Genomic DNA, 27,618 nt, shown 5'->3' with positions numbered 1-27,618 from the left:
TATAAAATGTTTTATAGATGGCATTTAGATCCTAAAAAACTTTACTTCATGTAAAAAACATACATGAATGTATCCAAATGTGAAAGCAAAATGTTGGAGATGTGATTGTGAGGATGCTACCTACTATCATATATGGTGGACTTGCAAAAAAGTTAAAGCCTTTTGGATTAAAATATAGTGGATTATGCAGAACATTTTGAAAAAGAAGATCAAGTTTGTTCCACAGTTCTTTTTATTAGGAATAATTCCAGATTGCACTGTTATAGAGACAAAACTGATTTTGAATTTAATAACTGCTGCAAGACTATTGATTGCACAATATTGGAAGAAAGAAGACTTACCTACAATTGGAGAATGGATTAGTAAAGTATCAAATTTAGCAGAAATGGCAAAAATTTCTGCCTACTTGAAAGACTGTACACAAGAAAAATATATTTTGGAATGGAGAAAGTGGATTGATTATATTCAAAATAAGTATCAGATTAAAAAATATCAATTAGTTTTTGAGTGAAGTTAGGAATTGCTATGTATTAGAGTTTAAGAAAGAAGGGAATTGATAGTGTGATGGTGTGATGGTGTGAAATGGAATATGTTTTATGTTATATTTTAGATTATGTTTGTTAGTTACAATACCCTGTATTCTGTTCTGGGAAGTCTCGGGGTGGGGAGGAGGGAAATGGCGGGGGGGGGGGGAAGGGGAAGATTATAAATTGATTGATTGCCATTGTACAGGTATAATGGTAGAATTAAACAAGTTGGAATGGTGTAAAGTCGGGACTGCTCGGTAACCACTCCCGAAGGGAAAGGGTAAGGAAAGAGGAGTAAAAGAAGGAAGAAAGTAGGTAGGGAGGTAGGGAGGTAGGAAAGAAGGGAGGGAGAAGAAAAGATAGGAGGAGAAGAAGAAGGAGAAGATAGAGGGTTAGAAAGGATGGTAGTGAGAAGTGGGAAAGAGGTGGGGAAGTAGGAAAGCGAGGAGAAGGATGGTGGGGAAAGTCAAAGAAGGATGAGAAGGGTAGAAAGGATTAAGGGAGGGAGTGGCGGTCGAGCAGCCCTGATGGAGTATAATTTGAGTATAGGATTGATTGTTGGATAAGTGATTGTATTGTACACTGGTCAAATTGTGGGAATTATTATGGAAAATAAAAAATTTTGAAGAAAAAAAGAAAGGATATCTGCCTGTCTCACTTGAATAGACAGGAGCTATACCAAATCCATGTTCTTCAATGCTGTCATCCATGATGGGACTTTGGAGGCATGCCTTCTCTCTAGTTGCACCAGACTTTTATAAAACCTTCCACTTGACAGTCAAAGTATAGTGGTGAAGCTCTGATTCTTACTTCAAGCATTGGGCTAGGATAGGAGCTGAATCAGAAGGTTAAGAAGTTGATTGGTCTGGCACTTCGTGGGAGAGGTTATTTGTTATTATTATTGTTGTCTTTATTGATTTCTATGAATCACTCAGGATTGCGATGTAAAAGCTACGTAAGTTTTTCAAATATTTTTTTTTAAAAAAAACATCCTTGGTCATCAACTCATAATTCTTCTAAGGCCATTTCTGTTATCTTCATAATCACTCCCATTTCCCTTATCTATTATTATTCCATTCTTCTTCTACTTCTTCCTAGCCATGCCAAGCATGATTTCCTCTACTTCTCTCAACTTTCCCAAAAGTAATAAAAATATTACATCTTGGTGAGCAAATGACTAATAGTGAAAGACTGAAAGACAAGTATATTTACATATAGTTGCCAGTGAAAACATCAGGACTGATTCCCAGGGAGTGAATAAACTGTCAAATTTGCTCCACTAAATATAATTAAAAGGAACATGACAATTCCATTGCTCTTAGATGGATAAAGCAACACAAACAAGTCTAAGCCATCCAGGCGTAATATAGTTGAGTGTTACAGCTTTCTAATTATAAACATGTTATGACATATTATAGTCTTTGAAAATTATTCCATGTCACGGTCAAGAATTAAATTTTTCAGCAGTGATATCAAGGAATATTTTCTTTGCCTGTATTAAACTATGTGAGAGTTGACAATACTAATACAAGACTGATATTGTGTTGAAACAAGTTTACAATGACTTTGTGGTATCATACGAAGATCTGTTAGTAATGATTTCACATGCTTCCGAAGCCATAATTTATGATGCAAATAGGTCTATTTCCTCTTGAAAGAGTGATACGTTCAAAGATTTTACTCAAAGGAAATGTCTATGCATCAATAAAATATGTACAATTTACTTCCCGTATACCAGTTTTGAACAGAAAGATATTTTATAACTCCTTCCTCTCAAAGGAGTTGGGTAAGAGTTAAAGAAAGACTTGTTTCATGAATATAACAGCATTGAATTTTCTGTTGCATTTTATTTCTGAAGCCGATTACCCCAAACAACTAATCAAATTGACAAATGATATGGTAGATTAAATTTTTGATTAGTGCTTGTTCAGCACTAATGAGCATCTAGCATAATTACCAAAGAGCTGTTATCCATTCAAGCCCCTGGATAATAGCACTAGGACTGTATATGGCATTTGGCTCTATTACAACCATCAGCAACATTTTAATCTGTAAAGGAATACTGAAACACAAGCACTAGGCAGAACAGAAACAATACACAGCCTATGCATCTTTATTTGCTTTCTAATAAGTCATTTGTAAATGTGAGAGGATGTATGCACTTACTTATTACCTGTCATATTTAGAAATAAGTCTAATGCAAGCTACTGCTCTTCTTTGAGGAAAAAGAAGTGATATATTGTATTTGTTTTAGTTAGGTGAAAGGGAACATTTCTGTACCATTTGTTAAAAGCTAAATAATTGGTTCAACAATGCTTGTGTTGATACAAGCTTTGTGTTTTGCTTAGAACAACAAAATACCACACTTATCATATATTCAACTTAAGCAGTTTAAGGTAATTTACTTTAATAAGACATGTTATTTGTGTGTCCATAGATTTGACATTTTTTAAGTTTCTCTGCAGGTTTCTTACTACTGACTGTGACCAAAGGAGGAACCAAATTTTTATCTGCTCTATATATTAAAGATACCTGAACACTTTAATTTGACAATTCACCCAGCTTTTATAATGTAAAGGAGAGAATGATTTTAAAACCAGTTCCATTACCTACCAATCACTATCTTATAAGCTACATAAATCCACAATCAATATAACTTGATTATATTAGAATTTAATTCCTTAATATGATAGGAAACTGATGGTTTTATTCCTTTATGTAGTTGTAAGACTTTATTTCCTAAATATATCACACATAGAACTTGGAGTCACATATAATTGGGTATGTATATAATTGGGTATCTGTTTAATTCTTTTAGATTTTGAGAACATCCTTGCTAAATTACCGTATATACTCGAGTATAAGCCGAGTTTTTCAGCACATTTTTTGTGCTGAAAAACATCCCCTCGGCTTATACTCGGGTCTATACGGCTTATACTCGGATCGGCTTATACTCGAGTTTTGTTTTTTTTAAAGCCCTCGGCTTATACTCGGATCGGCTTATACTCGAGTTTTTTTCTTTTTCACATTTTACCGGACGGAAGCCCTGCGGTGCAGTGAGAGGGCGGGCGGGGAGCCGCCAGCCTTCTCAGCTGAGGAGGAGGTTTCCCCAACCGGTAGGTGCCTCATTTCCCACCCTCGGCTTATACTCGAGTCCCCAGTTTACCCCAGTTTTTGGGGTAAAATTGGGGACCTCGGCTTATACTCGGATCGGCTTATATTCGAGTATATACGGTATTTCAAAGTTGTAAAATATATTTTATCATTTATTCCTATTAATGATGAATTTTTAAAACAAATTGTCCTTAGTGCAATGAAACAGACCTGGTTTGGATTTGATAACTATAAATATTAGAATAAATCTGCCTTTTTATATACATTTGGAATACAGACTGCTTCTGTATAGTTATTATCAAAACTTCAAAGCCATGCTTAAGAAGTCACACCAAACTCACATATTACTTTTATCTCAATATTGTCATTTCCTGAAAAATTGACCCTGAATTTAGCTCCCTCCCAAGAGTAAACAACAGCAACAGACTAATGCAGTCTGTTATTAACAGCAGCTGCTTGCAATTACTGCAGGTTCTAGTCCCACCAGGCCCAAGGTTGACTCAGCCTTCCATCCTTTATAAGGTAGGTAAAATGAGGACCCAGATTGTTGGGGGCAATAAAAGATGACTTTGTATATAATATACAAATGGATGAAGACTATTGCTTAACACAGTGTAAGCCGCCCTTAGTCTTCGGAGAAGGGCAGGATATAAATTCAAAAAAAATAAATAAATGACAACATCCACTGTAATGCCCAGCTTTTATGTCAACCTGTGCTGAAAGTTCTAGCTGATGTCCTTGCCCATCCAGTAGATTGTTGTATGCATACATGTACATGCATATATATGCCTTCTAGAAATAGTCTATGGAGATTCTCAATCATCCATATCAAGATTGTCACAAAGTGCTTTGTTTAAAAGGTAAATTAGACTTTCTTCACTTGCCTCCAGAAGTTGTAAATGCTCCAACACTGAACATTTTTAAGAAGAGATTGGATAACCATTTGTCTGAAATGGTATAGGGTTTCCCGCCTCAGCAGGGGGTTGGACTAGAAGTCTCTTCCAACTCTGTTATTCTATTCTTGGTTTTTTTTCTTTAAAAATGTTTCACTTCTCATCCAAGAAGCTTCTTTGGGTTTTTTCAGAGACAAAACAAAAAAACAAAAACAAAGAAAGTCCAGATACCTTTTGGAAAAAGCACCTTTGGGAATTCTAGAAATACATTCCAAGGACAAGATTGATAGAAAGAGAAAAAGTATGAGAGAGTTATTAGTAGAAGCCTGAATTAAGGAACAAACGACTCCTCATTGAATGGTCATAATCTATCTCTTTGATCCAGCATGAATTGGTAGAAAGCTGTTTTTCAATGTTCCACTCTAGAGCTAAAAGAGAATGATCCAGGTGGCTTCTGTATCTATGGGAGGTCTAGAACTAGGATCTCATATAAATTTAATAAATAAAATATATATTTCCCTCACTCCTATTTTAGTACCTTAACTATTTGCAATATTGATTAACATTGCCTTTTTTCACACAAACACAAAAACCATGGAATACATGCTCCTATTCTCATTTCTCCTTCCAAGAAAAGCAAGAGAAAAAAAAAACCATGAAGAAAAATATATGATGGTGATTGGGATAAAGGGAAAGAGAGGTGAAGGGAGGAAACAAAAGAGGAAAGAAAGTGAGTAAAAATTAGATAAGGGCAAGGAGAGAGGAATAGCAACAGATATGGAAGGAAAGAAATGGAGAACAAAGTTCTCTTCAGAAGTTACAGAAAAGGTGTATTTAACCAGGCTAATGCTCAAAGAAAGCCAGCCTTTGCAACACTGATGTCTGTAGTTATAGACATATTTTTTCTTTTTCATTTCTTTCTTTGCAATATCTTCTTAAACTGTATCAGTGAATAGAAAGCAACCTGTTCCCATGATGTTTTTCTCTCGGTTCAAATTGGGATTTTAAACCTTTGTATTAATATTATTTTTCTCAATTTATTTCTTTATGTTACGCACACATAATGAATAAAACTATGTATAAGCTGCTTCTTTTTTTTTTTTTTTAAAAAGTTTTATTCCATGATTTCACCTATTAGCAAAACAAGCTTGTCATTTTAGTCAGTGGAATTTGATATTAGAAACAGCAGCAAATTTTTGTATACTCCAACCAAGATAGTAATGTTGAAAAAAACAAAAGAAGTCAGGAGAGCAAGATGTAAGAAGAGACCTAAACATCAGCAAAGACAAAGCTGGGAATCTCAGATGGGAATATCCAAAACATGACATAAAATTTAGGAACTAACAGACTACAGAAATGGGAACGAAGTGAAAAAAAAGGAATTATCCTATTTTTGCTAGTTATTAGTTCATAATTCCCAAAGGAACAGGCACAAAATTATATCCCAAACTGCTTATGATGACTTACAGCTGAATTTTAATTAATTTGACATTTTTATTTAGTAGTAAAGTAGTAAATTTAATTTAATAGTAAAGTAGCAATAGCAGGATTTTTATCTCAATTTGTTATGTATATCATGTTGACAGACTATTAGTGCTCGTCTTAAATAATATTAGCATTAAAATGAATCTAAGTGTAACTTAGACCCAAAATAAAAATATTATCTTACTTTTATTGCAGTTTAACAATGTTCTATCTTTCCCCAAGTTGCAATATTTGTAACAAATCATAATAACAATGATTAAAAAAACCCTTATCACCCTTTTAGAATTATAAGAGAAAGAGGAAAAAAAGGTTGTGAAAAAAGATTTGTTAGTATGGTAAGCTTATTTTATAGAAAAAATAATAATTTCAATATTTTTGATAGTTTTCATTAAGATCCAAATGACTAAATGTTTTTCAATACCGAACTAGTACACATTACAACAACAAAGTCCAAGTTTCTTCAGTTGGGTCTTAAATGCATAGCTTTAATGATACACATTCTTTTGAGATCATGGCACTATCATTTTTTCTAAATATATTGCATTCAGATAGTAGTCATGGTAATAAAACTTTGCTATTAGTTGCATCCTTACAAACAACATGCATTTCTCACATATAATTTATTCAATGAAAATGGTTCAAGCAATATTTTCCCCCACAAATATTTCAGTTTCAATGTCTCACATGTTTTCTTTTTATATATAAGAGCATTCGTTGCCCTTCTTCGTTGACATAGAGGCTTTCCTCTGATATATCTAATAACTTGGGTGAATTACAGTTTTCTCATAATCTTGGCACTGAAAGATAGACAACACAGTAGCTGAAGTGTTATTTCTTTTTTAAACAATACAAGAATAAACCTATATTTGATTGAGCACGTTTTGGATCTTAATTTAATACCTTCATAACAAAATTGAATACAATTTTGTTTCTCTACCAGATTTTTGAGAAAAGTATAAAAATACACAAAATGTACCTGCTTCTTTTAGATGAACATTTTCAAAGCTTCAACCAAAATAGCAATTGCTTGTTGATGATGTAAGTTCTTTGATCCTTCGAGTACAATGAAAATTCCATTAAGAACAAACTGTTTCCCATGCAATCAGAGTGTTTTAATTTGTGTGTGTGTAAAAATACAATAAACGGTAGAGCGAGGCAAGTAGAAATTTTATTATTTTTTCTTTAATAAATGTAAGTAGATTGAGAGTCATAAAAGCATCTTGAAAATAGAAGTCTTTGAAGTTATAATTTTTTCAATCATAAAACTATGTGAAATTCTGTCTACCAATATTTAACCGCATCCCTTGAGAGGAACAATACAATTTTACTAATTATGAAATCCTGTATAAATAAGGTTATAGTCCATTTTATGAGTCCACCTAAGTAGCACGGAATTAAAACCTAGAATGTATCTACAGTATTATCATTACTTGAAGAACGTGTATCCAATTAATTTTTAATGGAATCAAATTAACTGAAATTAAGAACATATTCTTTATTTCTTCAATACAACTTTTTTGCACCTTAAGCCCACACCACTATAGGAAGAACAAACTTAGATCCACTAGATATTGTTTCAAATACAATCTGACAGACAAGGATTGGAATTGAGTTTCAGGAAAGCCTAATTGAGACTACAGAATTTAAATTGTTTTAAATTCAGAAAAAGTAATTCGTAGAAGAAGAAACAATCAATCTCCTGCTGTAGAAAGCTGTCAAAGTATACTTACCTTTGACTTTTCTTAAAGTAATAAGAATCGAGGGCAATGCACTGAAACTACCGCCCAGAGTTGCTGGGATTCAGCAGGGTAAAAATTTAATAAAATAAAATGTTATTGGATAGGAAATTGAGATGGATAAGCTATATAAAATATATTAGTTTCTATACTGTTAAAAGACACATTTTATATGTGTAGAAAGAGCAAAACACTAATAAAATTATATTTTAAGCATACTAGCTCTACCACATCAGTAGTCTAATTTTGTACCCCTGCTGATAGAAAGTTGCGGAAACAACTTGGTTCATTTTTGGCAAAACAAACAAACAAACAAAAAACAACCAAAAATGGTTTGAAGACCTATTTAGAGCTCTTCTGACCACAGCAGTGAAGATATTTATCCTCTTCCAAAGCTAGCATTGTTCTAGCTCCTATCTTAATCAAGTGTCGCATTGCGGCATATAACATACTCCTAATGTTATCTTTATAATCTGAACATGACCACTAGGGGTCTTGAATGGCAGAGAACAAAGATCTAAAGCATATGTAGTAGCTATCTAATATAATGTGAAGTCAGGGAAATTACTTTTAAATCGTGTCTTTTGCATATTCCAACTATGAGAAGAGGTCGATTCCAGAGAAGTGCTGCAAGATGTCAGGAAACATCTAGCTCTCATTTACTTTTGCAAACGAAGAAAGGAAATTATCTTGTTGCCTCCATAACCAAATATTTTAGAAATGAAGTTTACTTCTCCAAATCCTTGCCATTTGTTAACATGGAAGGAAGAGTGAATATAACTCATACACCAGCATTTGATGTTTTTAGATTCAGAGTAAAGAGATAAAAATGTAAATGTAGCTAGTTAGTCTTTATTAAAAAGCCAATGATTTTAAGATAACAACGTTTGCATTAAAAGTATTTTTAGAAATCAAATTGTCATGAGTGTCTGGAATGCATGCAGACTTCACAAATTGCTAACTAATGGTGGGTAAAACATTCCAAATATTAAAGGAGTTAACTCAAACCTATCTATATTCTCAACATTTGAGATCATTCTGCAGATCCCTACTATTTTTACAGTCTCAAAAAAGTGATTCATTTGAGAAGGAAAATTGTTTTAATCCTCATCACCATATATGCACTATATCTAAAAGATTGTTCTATACCTCCAGAAGGAAAATTATTTTAATCCTCATCACCATATATGCACTATATCTAAAAGATTGTTCTATACCTCCAGAACAAAACTTCATAAAGCTTCTTGCAAAAACTGAACCAATCAAATTAGTTGAATTCAACATGGCATCTGAACATGGATCCCACATAGTCAACCTTACTCACAGTAGGTTACTTTGGCTTTGACCTTCTAAAGAACAATATTTTCATAATAAATTATCAAATCTACTAATATATAAAAACAATGTTAAAATCAAAATGTAGTTCAGTTCTTTTCCAAAAATATAGTTTTTGAATTAACTTTGCCTTAAGTTTTCAACCATGGTAGAGGAAAGACTTTTCCAGATCTTTATCTGGCAATAGTTAGTTTACATTCATAACTACTAAACAATATATCACAAAACTAAAAAAAAATTGAAATATAAATGTTGAATACTTACTGTGTTCCATTTGTGTTATGTTCCCCAAAAAAGATTTAGAGAAAAGCATAAATAAATTAGAGTTAATCTAACAATACTGCTCCCTCTCTAGTAATACTCCAAAAATATGAAAATAAGCTAAATATGATTTGCCATGGATTTGATAAACATAGCTGGTTTGGCTTTAGAATACACATTTTTAATGGATATAACATCACTAAAGAAAGTCTGTCCCATAAGCTCAAATCAAATCTGATAAGTGCCTCACCTGAGTGCTAGCAATGCCAATGCAGGAGAGGTGGCAAGAGATGGATCTTAAGATAACACAAACCCACCTGAATTACACCAAGACGCAAATAGGCAGCTTCCACAGTTGGTGAAGAGATAAAATAAGCTCCCCTCCTCTAACCCCGCCCAGCAGGCTGGCAAACTCATTTTGGTTTGGCAGAAGCTGAGTGGTCTTCAAAGATGGTGTCATAGGGACCGCATTGCGGCAGTTCATGCACTACCGCATGGCCAAATGCAAATATGAAACTGATTAATGCAAGTACTTTACCAAAAATGATGAAAAGCAGACCTGGTGAATAATGCCATGCACATCCTAACAGACAAGAAGGCAGGAATACTTCCAGTTGGGAACTCTAAAACATGGCGGGATAATCTTCTCTATGAAAGGTCTTCCACTGTAGTCTTGTTTCTACTTGCTTAAACTGAAGCTATATATTTTATTTATTTATTAATATCCTAATTAGTTTTTGAAGGCAAACAAATGATCTTAATTTTTAAGCTTGAGTAAAGTAATAGTGTTAAATTCTTATTATAAGTAAAACTGCAGGGCAAATTCTAAAATACGAAGTAGGCAACCAATACAGAAGATAGTATTCTATGATCTAAATTAATTAATAAATATGAATATGATCAGAGAAATCAGTGGCCACTTTTTGAAATATGTCCACACTCCCGAGATGTTTTTATTATTATCATTATTAATAATGGTGGCCTTTCCCATTTTTATTGAAATTTGGGTCATTTCATTACTAATAAAGAAGGAAAACTTCATGGGGAAGGTCTGGATTTTTGATAGAATAAGAAAAGAAGATTTTAATCAAAGAATTTAGACACCCCATCATAGATGGCTGGTCCTGCAGTGTACTTTTCCCTAGAAGCCTAAAGGTCAGCCCATAATATTTCATGCAAACTACACTGTGCTGCAAATTTTACAAAATATAAGAATGAAAATAATTGCCATTATACTGAGGGCACTTTACCTGACAATGTATTTAGTTCCCAGTAGCATAAAACGTAACTATATCCACTATATTTCTTTACACATTGAAAAATGAATTTTTAAAAGACCATATGGCATTTTGAAAATAGAAGCCCATGTGACTGCTGATTAAGGGTCCAACCATTAGCTCAGGAGAAGTAGACTGCCTCACTAAGGGTCAATAAATTCAATTACTTAATGTACCATTGTAGTTTAACACTTCAAATATTTAGATTTTATTTGTGCATCAGAATGCACTGGCCTTCGCTCATGTTGATGCTTAAATATAATCTATATTTATTTTTTTAAATGAATGATTAATGTTTATTGGTCATATCTCAAATCACTATACATTGAAATGGTGCTCATTTTCAATAAAACTGTTCTACTTTGCATTGAGGACATCTGATTGCCACAATTTACAATTTTACAATGGCAGTTGAAAGAAGTAAAGGAAAACATTCTGCGGGTAGAAACTGTGAAAGCTAGAGATAATTCCTAACAATTTGAGGCACTTTAAAGTACATCTAAACAATTTTAAAGCAACAAAAAGGCAGAATACTGTTTATTTGTTCCATGGAAAATGAAATTTGATATATTTACCCAACATCTTCAATCTTTTTTTGTTTTAGATTAGATTTTTTTTTTAAAAAAATGAGAAATATGACTATATCTGATCTCCAAAAGTGATGCTTTCGTAAAATACGACAAAATGTTTCAGATACCTGAAATTATGCCATATAAAAGAAGTAAAGACCTCGTCTCTGTCTTTCTACAATATGGGATTTTGAATAATAAATAGAAATTACAGGAAGGCTGATTCCAAGTAAATGCTAGAGAAACTATCTTACAATAAATGGAGTTTGGGTGTGAAACAATTACCCTGAAAATGGGTTCATTTCTTCAATTACTTGTGCTTCAGAAGCCTAAGCAAGGGTTGGATTGCAATGCCTAAATAACCCATTCCACTTTTATGGTTCTATGAAAAGTGTATTTCATCTATTTATCTGTCTGTTTTTCTGTCTGGCTGAGGAATCTAAATTCTCCTTATTCGCTGAACGTATACATGACATGTACAATCGTGCCAGAGTTTTATCAAAAGGCTCATCAGTATAATTTTGAAATTATAATAAATAATTTTGAATGACAGTGCATACTAAATCATTCATAATATCCACTAATCAAGAAAGTTAGGAATGCTCTTTTGTTGGTAGGGGTAAAGAGCAACTACCATTAGGGCCTTTGGGGATTTTTCAGATACATTAATTAAGTCTAAATTAAGCCAGTCCATCATATTTTTTTTTACTGCTGGTAGACAATATAAAATCTATCACCTTGATAGTATCTTGCAGCTGTTTTTTGGTTTTTTTTTGCTGCTATATTTCCAGCATGTGCAATAGTCAAGAAATAATTTCTGTAGGGAAATTCTGGTAGACAAAATAGGATCTTACTAAATAAAACATAATTCTTGATATTTAAAAGTGTATGGGCCCTTTTACATCAGGTTTCTATATGTATTTAGAGAAGCTCTTTCTTCTAAACTGATCTTCCGACATTACTGTGGTTTCTAATATGTCTAATCTGATTCCAAAAAAGGAAATTGAAGCTGCTAGCTGGATGTTTTTCCAGCACATTGCTCCTTTGACTACAATGATCTACAATAGGACAGGGACTGATAAGGAAAATTAGTGGGTATGTTGATGCTGCTTTCTCCTGGAACATCTCCAGATAGTTAGTGAGGGCTTTTTTTTTTTAAAGGAACTAGCCATCTTCACACAAATCTCTTGGAACATGTCTTCAAAACAATCTGCCAAAAGCAGGTGTGACTTCTGATCTGCTTCCAAGAGGAAAAAAAAATAGACTGGGAATTAGGAAATCTGATTTTTCTTCATGTGTCCTGGTTTTAAATGAAACAAATCACTACTGCCACTGTAATTTTTTTCCACTCCAACCATGTGAAAATTCAATATACCAAACCTAATAAAAGGAATTAATTCTACATAAAATAATGCCAATTATGCATTTGTATTTCAAACATATTCCTTATTATATATGTGCCAAATATGAATTATAGCTAAACAGAGAATTTTTAAAAACAACCCGCTGTATCCCACATCAATTCAAGATAGGCTCTAAAGCCTTATATAAACAGAGAATAAGTTCTTCATTAAATATTCTGCTTTCATAGTGACAGTTATGAATGCAACTCACACAATCCACATTTAATTCTAATTGCCTAAACTGATGATACTTGTTGGCAAAATAGAATAACAAATCACATCCTTTTGCCATTCACTGATATTCATTAAGCAATGACACCTCATTTATTTAGAATTATGTCATGATTTGAAACACCACATCTAATTAGATACAAATAAATACATAACTCACAAAACAACAGGTTAAGTAAAATAATTTAAAGTTCTATTCTCGGTAATGAAGAATACAATTTTAATTAACAAATAGAAGCAACGTATATCACAATTCAACTTACAGGTGTAAAAGTAATCTGAAAGATTGCTGTACTAGTACTATTTCTACAAAGAAATGTCAAAGGTCACAAAATGAGAAGTGGTACTTCTTAAAGAGGAACAAGCGGAGGAAATATATTACCATCTGTAGTGCCAAGTCATTTCCCCTTTCTTAATTTTAATTTTAGAGTAGGGGATACTTCATGACTATCAACTAAACTTCATATGTAGGACCTAATGTATAAAATAAGCTATTCATGGGAATAGAACAATGGATTTTCATATTGGTAACAAAATGTACAAAAGATGATGTGTGTATAAACTGCTAGCTAAAATATAGCCCAATTCAAACAAAGGATACAATCACATTTCCCCCCCTAAATATGGCTTTTAACATATGATAATCACCCACATTTAAATTTAATTTTCTAGGAAAGGATCAAGGGAAATCTTATTAAGGCATTATCTGGGACTGAAAAGCTAAAATGCCACAAACATGCCAATTCTCCATATTTATTTCAAATGTATTTATTTCAATGAAGACAGTCCATGGAATGCCACCCATTAGGTAAGTATACCTAACTGATAAATGCTGAAGTAATTGTATATGTATTCCAGATTCCAACTGGACTCCCAACAGTGAGAATTCAAAGAGATTTAATAACTAAAAGTAATACTTTGAGATGTGTGTACTTTAGTGTACAAAGACGTCCACAAACACAAATAGCAAGATTCTGACTTTATTACAGGAGAAATTCCTTACCCATGACCACTTCCCTGCATTACGTATTCTGGATAAAGCACTATCTTCTACAGTATCAGATTTTCACCATAGCAATATAATAAAGCAGAAGGGGCTGTTACTGAAAAAAATATTATCCTTCTATACACACACTGGTGCGCTGAATAAATTAAAATTATTTTGTTTAACTTCACATTTTTAAATTAAAAAAAATAAATTAAAAATATGCAAGATTTGAATCTCTTTCCCTACCTTGGGGACTACTGATTACTGACATCTCTATGTTCTACCTCTTCACCTGCCCCCCAAAATAGTTTGCATAAAATAATTCCAATAACATTGGTTACAGCTTGATTTTAGTTCAGTTCTATTCCTTGGTTTTTGAGTTTTATTTCCTATATAATTTTTGCTTCCAGAAGGAAGACACAACAGTGAATTATAAAACCAGAATTATATAATGTATGAAGCAAAGACAAAAAATCTGTATCCAAATAATTTATGAAAAGGTTAATGAATAATATAAGTTAGAAACATTGCTCAGAGAACAACTTAATTTTAGTCCAGTGCTTAATAATGGCAAATAACAAACAAGCTCCCTGAAAAAAATTGGAAATCCATATATAGATTCTATATTAATAATAAAATGGATGTTTGTCAAATATAAATGAATGATGCAGACTATGAAATTACTTTTTCGCCATAAATCCTAAATATTGGGGGAAAAGTGTTCCATTGGTATTATGAGTGTATATTTAATAAAAGAGAAGTCTTATAACTCAAATTATAGGAAGGTGATCTATCTTACACAAAGTTGTTATGTGAATTATTCATAGAGCTTAACAATCGGCTTCCATAATTTTCTGATCACTGTTATCAATGGACATTATGACATGAATGAAGAAAACATTTAGTAAGTAAAACTTCATATGTTTTCCCAGCCAGTTTAAGGGCAAGTAATTGAGCATTATTCAAGCAGAAATTAGGCGGCAAAATGTCTATACATATATGCGGTGAAAGTTTTTTTGTGACCATCTTCGGGTTTTCAGTCATTTTCTCTTTTTATCTTTTTAAGACTAATGAGTGACATTTTGTGAGCATTTTAAAACTTCTCTTTATCCAAATTCTGTAATCTAAATCAATGCAAAATGTAAACGTAATTTTATTAAAACCAACGTTTATTTAATGATATTCATTTTATTTATGCTCTTTTTGAGATTATTTTAATTGCTTATTGAAAGTTTCGGAAGTTCGATATAAGATGGGTTGCTATAAAAAACTTTTTACATACACACAGTGTATTTATACATATACATATTTCCAAAGAATTGTCTGTGCTTCAGAAATCAAAATCAAATTGTACAGGTTTAGCAAGTTTTCAAACACTGAAGTGATTTAAAGGAAAGATATCAAGAGAATTCAAATTTTTGTCGGTAATAAAATACATTTTTATACTAAATTTCTTGCAATTAAAAAGAAAAGTATTCCCAATTAAATAGCCAAAATAAATAAATAAAAATAAAGCAGGAGTACTGGATGGATGTTTCAACAGGAAGTTAATTTCTTTATGTACAATTACTAATGTTTCATAGAAACTGGCTACTCTACCAATATTAAATGCCAAAGGATTAGCACAATGGATTGTTGCTGTCCCCTCCACCAAATAAATAACTAAGACAACACATCCCTAATTCAAACTGAGGTTGTCAACAGGTGGCAGCACTTATCCGGCCTTCTCGAGACTCAGCAGCTTAGTAAGGTCAGACCTAGTTTTCCACTCAAAGGGAGGCGCCAAGGAATACCACAGCGTGACCCATACTGGATATGAAACCTTGCCAGAAGAAAGCAATGGCAAAGCACTTCCATATTACTGCCATGGAACTGCATGGTTGTGTCTATGTTGCCACCAACAACTGAGCTCAACTTGGCAAAGTCTTGAGTTTTTCTTACAGTAAATAGCAACACGTTATACGCCCACCCTTATTTCCAAAACTCACTTTTTTCTATCAGATTCAATGACAGAAGAAAGGAAATGGACATGACTTTCAGATAAGGGAAAGTAGAATAAATCCATCATCAACACTTCCACCATTTTAAATGTGACCAATAAAAAGCCAGTTTGCAAGCTAATATTACACACAACTAACATCGGCACCTTTAGGTAGCTACAATGTCAATCATGTCTCTTACCTTGGTAAGGCCTAATTTCATTTACTCCTTGCTCTAGTTAAAACAGCATGTTTTAAAAGGCAAAAAAGTTTTGAGAACATTTGTTGGCAAGCATAATAAAGTTTCGTATTGTCAGAATATAACTGTTCGAGATCCTAATTCAACATATCAGAAAAGGAAGTTGTCCCTGACATCTTAAAACCTCTAATTTATGCCAATTACATGCAGTACCTTTTATCATCAAACACTTTTGATTCATTAAAAATAATTAAGAACATGTTAGCATCAAGCCCAATGTTTGCTTCAATAGCCCATCTATAGAAAGCACCACTATCTTGTGTGTGTTTTTTTTTTGCAATGCATTATTCCCTTTGTAAAAAGATTTTCTGAATTAAAATGCTGAACAAGCCTTTCACAAAATAGTCTTAAATTATAACTTAGGGTTGTGACAATTCGACCTACTGCAAATAAATTATTTGAAAATACCAAACCTCTAATTTAAACTACAGATGTTTAAACAGAGGTATGAAGTTGGTGATATGCTCATAGTCTTCACAATAGGTTGTTCTCCTAGCTATTGTGCTGCACTTCCGTGCCTTTCTCTATGTTGGGCAATTATGCTCTCTCCTAAGTCAACTGTAAACTGCCTCCAATATTGTGCCAGTCAAACCTGTTAGCCATTCTTTGCTAAGATTTTAGGTTTTAGTTTACAAAATACCAGGTTCTATAGAATCATTACATCCCATCTGTTCAACATAAAAAGCAGCATAGCTTTTCATCTGTGCTCTTTAGGACCATAAGAACCCAAATCTTCTTTTATGGTTTAATTAACAATAACCTCAAACCAGTGGGTGACAAATTTATGTTTGCTGGCTGTGCACTTTCGCCAGAAGGCGGAAGGGGGGGGGGAGGAATAATGAGGGTGACCCAGAGAAAAAAAACACAAAAACAAAAGCATTGCAACGCATGCACACACGAACATGCATGGCTGTGCGTGTGCATGCACGCGCACACACGTCCACACACCCAAAGACAAGGAGAAAGTCAACTCACAGAATCTCCAAGTCACGGAGGGCTCGGAAAGCTCCATCTTCAATGCAGCTGATCTGATTGTTGTCCAGTTGCCTGCAGGAAGGAAGGAAGGAAGGGAAAGGATGAAGGCTTGCCTGGTAGCCACGCTGCCTTGGAGCACCATGTCCTCAGCTTCCCTGTCACCAAGGTGTCCCTCCACCCCTCTGCAGTCTTTGCTTGTCACCGGGCGAAAGCTTGCTGGTAGCCTGCCACGCTGCTCTGTCTCTTCTCACTGACTCTCTAAAAGAGCTGCATACTACAGCACACTGAAGCCTGTCAGGTCTCAGTAAATATTAATTGTGCTTTTCCCCCCCTCTAAGGCAGAAGGGAATAATTTCATTACATTAGGACATCCAATCCATTATGAGCTTTTACCGTCATGTCACTGAAACAATTTCATTAAGCTAAAGGCCTGTAAATCATTGGAGGTCACTGTGCTGCCCCTGTGACCTCCCAGAATGCTGCTTTTCTCCTTTTACTGGAAGTTGTAGTTCTCCATCCTAAGAGTACTAAATCTCAAGCCTTTATCTGCCCGGGAGGTCCCAGGGTGCACAGGGAATATACCCATTCCAAATTAGCCTCGGCTAATCTAATTGTATAGTCTTTTTATTATTACAAGCATCAAATGTCTGTGGTGGTTCGATGCTCGCTTGCATTGTTGCTGGCCCCATCTGGAAGGCCTCACTATTGACACATTTCTAACCAGCATGAGCAGGAGAGATCTAATCATTAAATCAAATGTCAGGGTAGACACACTCGGAGCTAATCAGTTACTTTGGGCATAACAGAGTAGACCTGTTCAAATATAAGCAAGACCAAATAAGGAAAGAAAGGAGAGCACTCAAATCACTCCTTTCAGAATCAAACCAGGTATTATTTTTTTTGTACACAAAAGAACGCAACGATTGGTCCTAGATTTACACCAAGCCCAGCCATTTCTGATTACAGATGAGCATTGTCCATTGAAGAATAATTCTTTATTATACTGACTTTTCATGAATTGCTTTGGGACATATTTGACTGGGGAAAAAAATCTTACTGAGAAATAGTATATTTTTAAAACACTGCATTTTATTTCTATAGCCATTTTTATTGCTTTAATTTGCTTATGCCTATTTGTATGATTTGTGCCATCAAAACTCAATACCAACCCTTCCCTTTGGAAATAAATGCATAAATGTATTCCCAGTTACACACTTCAGGTACTGCTGAAGTTAAAAGTGCTAAATATGCTGTTTTTATAATCAGACATGCAATAAAATGTTGCAGTATGGAGTGTGGTTGCTCAAGATTGTGCCAGTGATGCAATTTCTCTGTGCATAGTTTTGATGGTTGCTTCATGGATGCTGTCATTTTGGCTATATAAGACGCGATGCATGGAGAATGACTTCCACCCTTAATATACTGTATATGACTACAGTGCCGCTGGAATACTTTGAACTCATTGGTGTCAAAAAGCTTGAATATGTGTATGAAATAAACATAATTAGATCTTATTACCCAAATTAACTATTTTGTATAAAATAAGGTTCTAATAATGTAAACCAGATCATAGATGATGCAGGCTGAAAAACCAAGAGTTAATTATTAAATAGCTGTAAGCTTTATATCAAAATACACCGAGTTTTTAAAATAATAGAATATGCTTAAAGTTCATTCAAATCAGATCGGGGTGGGTTCTAATTTTTTTTACTATCGGTTCTGTGGGCATGGCTTATTTTTCTGGGTATGGCTTGATGATCATATGACAGTGGGCGTGGCTTGATGATCATGTGACTGGGTAGGCATGGCCAACACTATGTCACTCACATCAAGGGGTGCCTCGCCTGGCCCCTCCTCTCCCAGCCATTCCTTGTCACACCCAGCCTCAACGTATCTATAGTTCTGCAAAAATGTTGTTCACCATTTTTCAACTTTATTATCTACATTCTATAGATGCACTTTCATGGACCACTGAAAGAAGGAAATGGCTCACATGCTTTGCCCAAGAGTGTGATAGGCAACAGGCTTTTAAGGGGCTGCCAGAAAGAAGGGGGGGGCAATGGATTTTCCAAAGCACCAGAAGACAAAACAAGAAGCAATGGATGGAAACTGAACAAAGAGAGAAGCAACCTAAAACTAAGAAGAAACTTCCTGACAGTGTGAACCAATATAGGTTTCAGTCATAGTTTCACATATAAAATAGCCATTCATATAATACAACCTGCATATTGTTCAAAACAGTCATTAGTATTATGGCTGATGTTTGACAGCAAGCCTAAAATCCCCATTCCCTCCCCACTCCAGGGGAAGGTTATGTCAAAATACTCATTCCCTCCACATTCCTGCCAGCTGCATAAAGGAAACTCTGTAAGCAAAAAACAGCTACCAGTGCTTAAATATAAAGTGGAAGCTAGAAGTTCCGCTCCATTTACAAGCAGCAGAAAACACATTCAAGACAGGATACTTTATTATTATTATTATTATTATTATTATTATTATTATTATTATTATTATTATTAATCACATTTATATACCGCCCTATCTCCCGAGGGACTCAGGGCGGTTCACAGGCAAGTAAAAGACATATAAATACACACTAAAACCACATTTAAAAAACTTATTCTACAAAGCCGAATTAAAAAGCAATATAAATAATAAAAACCCATTTAAAACCAATATAAATTTAAAAACTAATCCAGTCTTGCGCAAATGAATAAGTGTGTTTTAAGCTCGCGACGAAAGGTTCGGAGGTCCGGAAGTTGACGGAGTCCTGGGGGAAGTTCGTTCCAGAGGGTGGGAGCCCTCCTTCACAATGGAAATCGCCCAAATCTTTTTAGAAACACAAAGCCCATGTTGCACAAATCCCAAAACTTCAAAAACATAGAACCATATAAGAATTCCTCCTCTTATCCAGTTTGTTGTTCAGCTGACCCAGAAACGAACTGTTTCTGCAAGTAAAAATCTCCTTCCAGCAGCTGCATCAATTTAAAGCGACCGCATCTTTTTTCCCCCCTTCTTCTTTGCCAAGCGATCTCCTGGCTGAGAAGCGAGACCTGATTTTTTCATTCTAGCCGATCAGTTGGGAGGCTTCTTGGCTTCTCAATTTAAAGCCATGGTGTCTTGGTTTTTTCCCCCTTCTCTTCTTTGTCAAGTGAGTCCTGATTTTTCCCCTCTAGCTGATCAGCTGGGAGTCGGGAGGCAGCAATAGATTGGGGGCTGGGCCAAGCAGAGGTGGCATTTACCGGTTCTCCAAACTACTCAAAATGTTTACTACTGGTTCGCAAGAACCGAGGAGAACCAGTAGCAACTCATCACTGAATCAGATCATACGATTTTTGGAATGCAACTGAAGGCTCTTAATTGGTTGTGAGTTAAACACAGGTAAAAATACCCAATAACACCCAAAAGTGACCTTTTATATGTCCTATAATTTATACAAAATCAAACTACTATTGAAGGACAATATTGGGGGATCAGGTAGTTATAGATGATAAATTTAGACAGCTTTTAAAATGCCCAAACTTCACTGCTGGCAATGGAATTGTTAACACATATTACAAATCCTGGTCAAATCATTATTTCCATTTGGAATATACTATTTTATATTTTGGGAATATACTATTGCAAATTAAATGAGGATAATATGGCTCAGTGATGTCTGTTAATTAAATAACCTTCTGTACCCAGAAATCTTGATTTTTTTAAAAACTTTATATTTGTAACACAGTTTTAATGTTGCCATTGCTTGGAGCCCACTATTCACCATGTATTGAAGTTTGCTGATAGCTCTTCTCAGCCTTGTGAAGCTGAACACTTAATAACTAATACTGATTTCACAATCCTGCTCATACAATAAAGGCAATTTAGCAATATACCTGGGAGTGTGCGAGAGCTCCTGAAATACAAAAGCAAAACCTTGGACTTTAGTGCTGCTTGCACGAGAGCTGCTTTTGTTTTCCAGGCTGTTTTTGTTGTTTTCTTGATAAGCAATTGATGCTCAGTGCTTTTACGTTTAATAATACAGAAACGCTTTATACTTACAAGATTATATCAGTATGTAATGCAGCGGGAGTAGAATGTATATTTTAGCATGAGGGAATGCCATAAGTTACAAGCATAGTGATTCGACTGGGTAAAGCAGGAATTTACACACGCCATTTTGCTACTTTATGTGAGGGCACTGGACCGTATTGTGAGAGTATTTTTAAAATAACCAGATTATTCACACTTTCATAGCTTAAAAATCAGCAAAAGAAAACAAGGTGCCAAGTGTAAACAAACAAATGGTTCTTCCAAACTGTGCCTATCATCAAATGAAAAGAAATGGATTTATGACCCTAAAATATCATGAGGATCTTCGGGTCACTCCCCCTCCCTGAATCTATGAAGACAGATATTGCAGAACTGGTCCCATGGCATTACTTTCCCTCCATTGAAAATCAAAGCACATTAATGGGTCCTTGGTTTCCAAATGAGATATAAAAGTTGCTCTCATCAGAAAAGAGGACTTTGGGCCACTGAGCAACAGACCAGTTCTTTTTTTCTTTAGCCCAGGTAAGACACTTCTGACGTTGTTTGTTGTTCAGGAGCGGCTTGAAAAAAGGAATACGACATTTGAAGCCCATGTCCAGGATCCATCTGTGTGTGGCGGCTCTTGATGCACTGATTCCAACCTCAGTCCACTCCTTGTGAAATCCCAAACATTTTTGAATGGCCTTTTCCTGACAATCCTTTCCAGGCTGCGGTTATCCCTGCTGCTTGTGCACCTTTTTCTTCCAACTTTTCCCTTCCACATAACTTCCATTAATGTGCTTTGATACAGCACTTTGGGAACATCCAACTTCTTTTGCAACTACCTTTTGACGCTTTTCCTCCTTATGGAGGGTGTCAATGATGGTTTTCTGCACAACATCAGGTCAGCAGTATTTTCTATGATTGTGATTCCTACTGAACCAGACTGGGAGGCCATTTAAAGGCTCAGGAACCCTTTGCAGGTGTTATGGCTTAATTAGCTGATTAGAGTGGGACACTTTGAGCCTAGAATATTGAACCTTTTCACATTTTTCTAATTTTCTGAGATTATGAATTTGGGGTTTTCATGAGCTGTCAGCCATAATCATCAAAATTATGACAAATCAAGGCTTGAACTATCTCGCTTTGCATGTAATAAGTCTATCTCATATATTAGTTTCACCTTTTAAGTTGCATTACTGAAATAAATGAACTTTTACATGATATTCTAATTTTTCGAGTTTCACTGTAGATTGATTGATTGATTCGATTTGTATACCGCCCTTCTCCCGAAGGACTCAGGGCGGTTCACAACCAATAAAATACATATAAAATACATATAATACAAGTTAAGAACCATATAAAAAACTGATTCAATTTATGGCCTAAAAAAACTAAAATAAGAATAAAACCCCATTTAAAAACTGCATTTAAGCTAGCCCTGCGCGATGGAACAAAAGCGTCTTCAGCTCGCGGCGAAAGGTCCGGAGGTCGGGGAGTTGACAACGCCCCGGAGGCAGCTCATTCCAAAGGGCAGAAGCCCCCACAGAGAAGGCCCTCCCCCTGGGGGTCGCCAGCCGACATTGTTTGACCGACGGCACCCAGAGGAAGCCCTCCCTGTAGAAACGCACAGGTCGATGGAGGCTACTGGTGGCAGTGGCGGTCCCATAAGTAACCCGGTCCTATGCCATGGAGCACTTTAAAGGTGGTAACCAGCACCTTGAATTGCACCCGAAAGACCACCGGGAGCCAGTGCAGACCGCGCAGGAGAGGTGTCACTTGGGAGCCACGAGGTGCTCCCTCTATCACCCGCGCAGCCGCATTCTGGACCAGTTGGAGCTTCCGGGTGCCCTTCAAGAGGAGCCCCATGTAGAGAGCATTGCAGTAGTCCAGGCGGGATGTGACGAGGGCATGAATGACTGTGCAGAGGGAAACCCGGTCTTGAAAGGGACGCAACTGGCGTATCAGGCGAACCTGATAAAAAGCTCCCCTGGCGACGGCTGTCATATGTTCTTCTAAAGACAGCCATGCATCCAGGAGGACGCCTAGATTGCGGACCCTCTCCGTGGGGGCCAACGACATAACCCCAACAGCTTGTGTTGAAGGATCAATACACAGTATTCTCCCAGGAGAATGCTTAATGAAATTTAAGGCATGCAAGTTTAGAAAGTGTATTTGAAGCAAAAACCTATCCATACACCAGCTCCTCTAAGATTATTTTTAAAAATACATGTATGATGCCATAAGTTTCTACTTTTGAATTAAGCACAGTTCTTTAAGGATCTTTGTGTCACTTTGGAATCAGTTCTGGCTATCCTATGTTGAAGATGACAGAAGAGAAATGACTTGCACCATTTTCTTTTTAGTGTGTCTATGAGAGACCAGAAAAAATTATTATTTTTTTTTTTTTGAAGCACAGTAGTTTTTGGCATTTTGTTTCCCTACTGGTAGAAGATTTGCCTCAACTACCTGTAATAACCCATTGCTTGCTCCATCCAACATCCTAATACATCTGTATTGCTCTCTAGATATTGAGATTAGTAGCCATAAAAGCAATCCTCTTTCTGAAAGACTAGGGAGTGGAAATTGAACTCCATTGCCATGCAGGGAAAATGTGAAAGGGCAGTTTGCTCAAGGACAGGAAACTCTGTGTTCAGCTCTTTTTCAACACAAAGGGCACGAACAACAGAGGGAAAGCATTTTATGTATGCCCTGCTTCTAAACAGATCATCTAGGCTGATTACATTTTTCATCCAGTTCTTTTTAGCCATTCTTCATAAGAGCAGCTTCATACTATGAAAAAGAAAATGCTGGACTAAGTGGACCCTTGCTCTGATACAGCAGATATATTTCAACATTCATAGTTAGCTTGAAGCTGAATCACAAACAGCTGGAGATGCTCTGAGTGTTTTCTCCTTTGCTTTTCTTTATTCTACGGGTGTCAAACTCGTGCATCATGTTGCCATCACATGACATATTGCAAGGTTTTTCCCCTTCATAAAGCTGGGGTGGGCCTGGCCTGCACGTGACACATCCAGCCCCTGGGCCGCCAGTTTGACATGTTGCAGTTTATTCTGCTCTCATTGACTCATCCAGGATTCATCATCCTGGAGTAGTTAAATAGTTATATAACCAAAGAATAGGTTCCAAAATGGAGTAATAGAAGGTCAGAATAATGGGCACTAGATTGGGATAGAAGAGGGGAGAGGGAAATTCTTTCAAATCTATTTCATTCTGTTCCTTATTTTCCTTTCCAGCTTTCCTAGTGGAGAAGAAACAGATGGTAACAGAAAGAATGACAGAGACAATTAGAATTGGATAGAAAGAGGAAGAATGCTTTAATGATGAAAAAAAATCTGCTTTCTAGGAAGATGATGTCAGATTCCCTAGTCTTTTGAGATAAAATGAGAAATTAGACAGCTTACCCCAGACAATGGATGGACTCATGTCCTACAAGCCTTATGCTTTAGCAGGGTAACCACGGCATCCCTTTTTAATCTTTGAAATTGGAAAGAAACATATCCACGTTACCATGACTTGAGGGAAAAAGGTAATCCTCAATTACCATTGATCCATTAGTTCAACAACTGCTTGAAATTACTATCTTTATTATCACATTATTGCAAATCAGGTGCTTGGCAATCAGCACCGATTTACAACTGTACCAACCCACAGTGATGGGATCATCATCAGCCAACAAGCAAAATCAATGGGAAAGCCAGCGAAAGCCAGCAAAAGTTACAAGTTGTGGTCACGTGATGTTGCCCTTAACCTACAATGGTTCGTTTACTAATTGCAGCTGGAACTGATAAACTGCTGTTGTAAGATGTGGTCACATGACTTTTCCCCCTTTGCAACTATGCCACTTAGCAATGGAGTCACTAGTCCAATTGTGGGTAGTAAATCAAGACTACCTGTATTACCTCATTTTCCAATGTGGCATGTCATAACCTGTCAGCAATGATCCACTATGGTCATCAGACTGTATGCAAATCTGACACTTCAAATAGTAATTTCTAATAAAGAGTGGGTGGGGGCATTTTAATTCCTCCATATTATCTGTCACTGATCTCAAGGTGGTCTTTGTTAAAAAAAAAGATATTGATTTTTAAGGTAAAATTCACTAAAATATTTAATAATATTTATCAGAAATTAATCAAAGACCAAATCTTATCATATTATTAAAAAATATCAATGCAAGAATCTTTAGATCACATGCAACTATAGTTATTCTTTGTAGTTATTCATACTCTCACTTTTTCAAACACATTCTCCCTTCTTTTCTCTTCCTCCAAGCACAAATATGTATGTATGTATATATTACTTTCTCAAGCACTTTAAACAGTGTATCTGATGCTTTCACAATAATAAATTTTATAAGTATTTAAACTGTAAGAAGACTACTATTATTACAACTGATTAAATCTGGCTACTCTTGTTAAAAATATTATAGATGATATATCTTATGTCATTAAAACTTTGAAGAAAGAAAATCTGCCAGGAAGTATACAACAAAATTGAGGAGCAAAATCTCTTACGTTTGGAAATATAAACTTTAAAAAGAAGCCAAAGCAAATAACACATCCAGTATTCTCTCAGTATTATTAATACTATTATCTTGCATATATATATGTACACACACACACACACACACACACACACACACACACACACACACAATACTATACCTTACAGATGACCCCCACCCTGTTAAAGACCTTGGAGTTTTCATATCAAATGATCTAAGTGCCAAAGTCCACTGCAACTACATAGCAAAAAAGGCTCTAAGAGTTGTAAACCTAATCCTGCGTAGCTTCTTTTCCAAAAACACTACACTACTAACCAGAGCATATAAAACATTTGCTAGACCAATTCTAGAATACAGCTCGCCTGTCTGGAACCCTCACCACATTTCTGACATCAATACAATTGAACGTGTCCAGAAATATTTTACAAGAAGAGTTCTCCATTCCTCTGAAAACAATAGAATACCCTATCCCACCAGGCTTGAAATCCTAGGCTTAGAAAACTTGGAACTGCGTCGCCTTCGACAAGACCTAAGTTTAACTCATAGAATCATCTATTGTAATGTCCTTCCTGTTAAAGACTACTTCAGCTTTAATTGCAATAATACAAGAGCAACCAATAGATTTAAACTTAATGTTAACTGCTTTAATCTAGATTGCAAGAAATATGACTTCTGTAACAGAATCACCAGTGTTTGGAACACTTTACCTGACTCTGTGGTCTCTTCCCATAATCCTAAAAGCTTTAATCAAAAACTTTCTACTATTGACCTCACCCCATTCCTAAGAGGACCATAAGGGGCGTGTGTATATATATATATATATATATATATATATATATATATATATATATATATATATATATATATATGTAGATCTTTGGTTATTCGGGTTTTCTCCCGCGTAAAATTGGAAGTGTCTTGGCGACGTTTCGACGAAGTCTCATTCGTCATCTTCAGGCTTCAGCTTCGTGCTTCTGGGAGCAATGTGTGACTGCAGCTGTTTCTTCCTTTTTAACTGCTAGTGGGGGTTTGAACTGATTGGGTGGGAGCTTGGCTGTGCTCTGATTGGATGGGGTTTTTTTTTTTGGTGCTCTGATTGGATGGGGGTGTGTCCTCTTTGGGTGGGGGCTTGGTTGTGCTCAGATTAGTCTGAGCTGCAGGGGGATTTGAGCTGGTGAGCTGCACAGCTGTTGTCCGGCTTCGTGTTCGCGGTCGTGCCACATCTTCACAGTGGGTGTCAGTCTGCTGCATGTATGGATTGGAGGGGTTTGAAATGGCCAATGTTAAAGCTGCGGTCTGGCTTCTGGTCCTTAATCGTGCTTCATGATCAGTGTGGGTTTGGGTCTGCTTTCTGTGTGGATGTGTGGTGGTGACATCCTGTGTGGACCTCGTGAGTGTGGGTCTGGTGTCATTCCTCGTGTTAGGGACACGTTTGTCAATAAGGGCAGGTTTCCAAATGGCTGGTAGGCGGGAGGTATCATCTCGTTTGTTCATGCTGTGTGGGCGTTTTTCTATCTCGATGGCTTCTCTGATTATTCTGTTGTTAAAGTGTTCAGTTTTGGCGATAATTCTGGTCTTTTTAAAGTCAATATCGTGTCCTGTGGCTTTAAGGTGTTGGACCAGGGAAGAAGTTGGTTCCTCTTTTTTGACTGAGTTCTTGTGTTCTTCAATGCGTGCACTTATTCTTCTGTTGGTTTGTCCAATGTATGTGGTGGGGCAGGCGGTGCATGGGATTTCATATACTCCTTGATTTTCTAACTTAGAAGTTGAAGCTGAAGCCTGAAGATGACGAATGAGACTTCGTCGAAACGTCGCCAAGACACTTCCAATTTTACGCGGGAGAAAACCCGAATAACCAAAGATCTACATACAAACACCCGCGAAAACCTCAGAAAGCATATATATATGCTTATACCTCCTAATATTTACTCATATATATGTTTATATACTATACAATCTTTTTATATAATGTTGTGACAAAATAAATAAATAAAATAAATAAATAAAAATAAATCTTTTTTTTAAAAAAAACAATAACCTATATGTC

At 35.7% G+C, this 27,618-nt stretch overlaps 1 protein-coding gene across 1 annotated transcript in view; it reads right to left on the bottom strand.

Annotated features, from left to right (window-relative positions):
* Nucleotides 1-27,618, bottom strand: part of SLIT3 (slit guidance ligand 3) — a 570,113-nt gene that overhangs the window by 223,894 nt on the left and 318,601 nt on the right. The window contains exon 6 of the mRNA XM_058174175.1: nucleotides 17,033-17,104. Within this exon, the coding sequence (XP_058030158.1) occupies nucleotides 17,033-17,104 (72 nt within the window). The remainder of the gene's footprint in view (nucleotides 1-17,032; nucleotides 17,105-27,618) is intronic.

The sequence above is a fragment of the Ahaetulla prasina genome, chromosome 2 (genome assembly GCF_028640845.1).
Source record: "Ahaetulla prasina isolate Xishuangbanna chromosome 2, ASM2864084v1, whole genome shotgun sequence".
In the NCBI taxonomy this organism is placed as follows: Eukaryota; Metazoa; Chordata; class Lepidosauria; order Squamata; family Colubridae; genus Ahaetulla; species Ahaetulla prasina.
The sequence above is the reverse complement of the archived record's forward strand: the minus strand, read 5'-3'. Positions and strand labels throughout refer to the sequence as shown.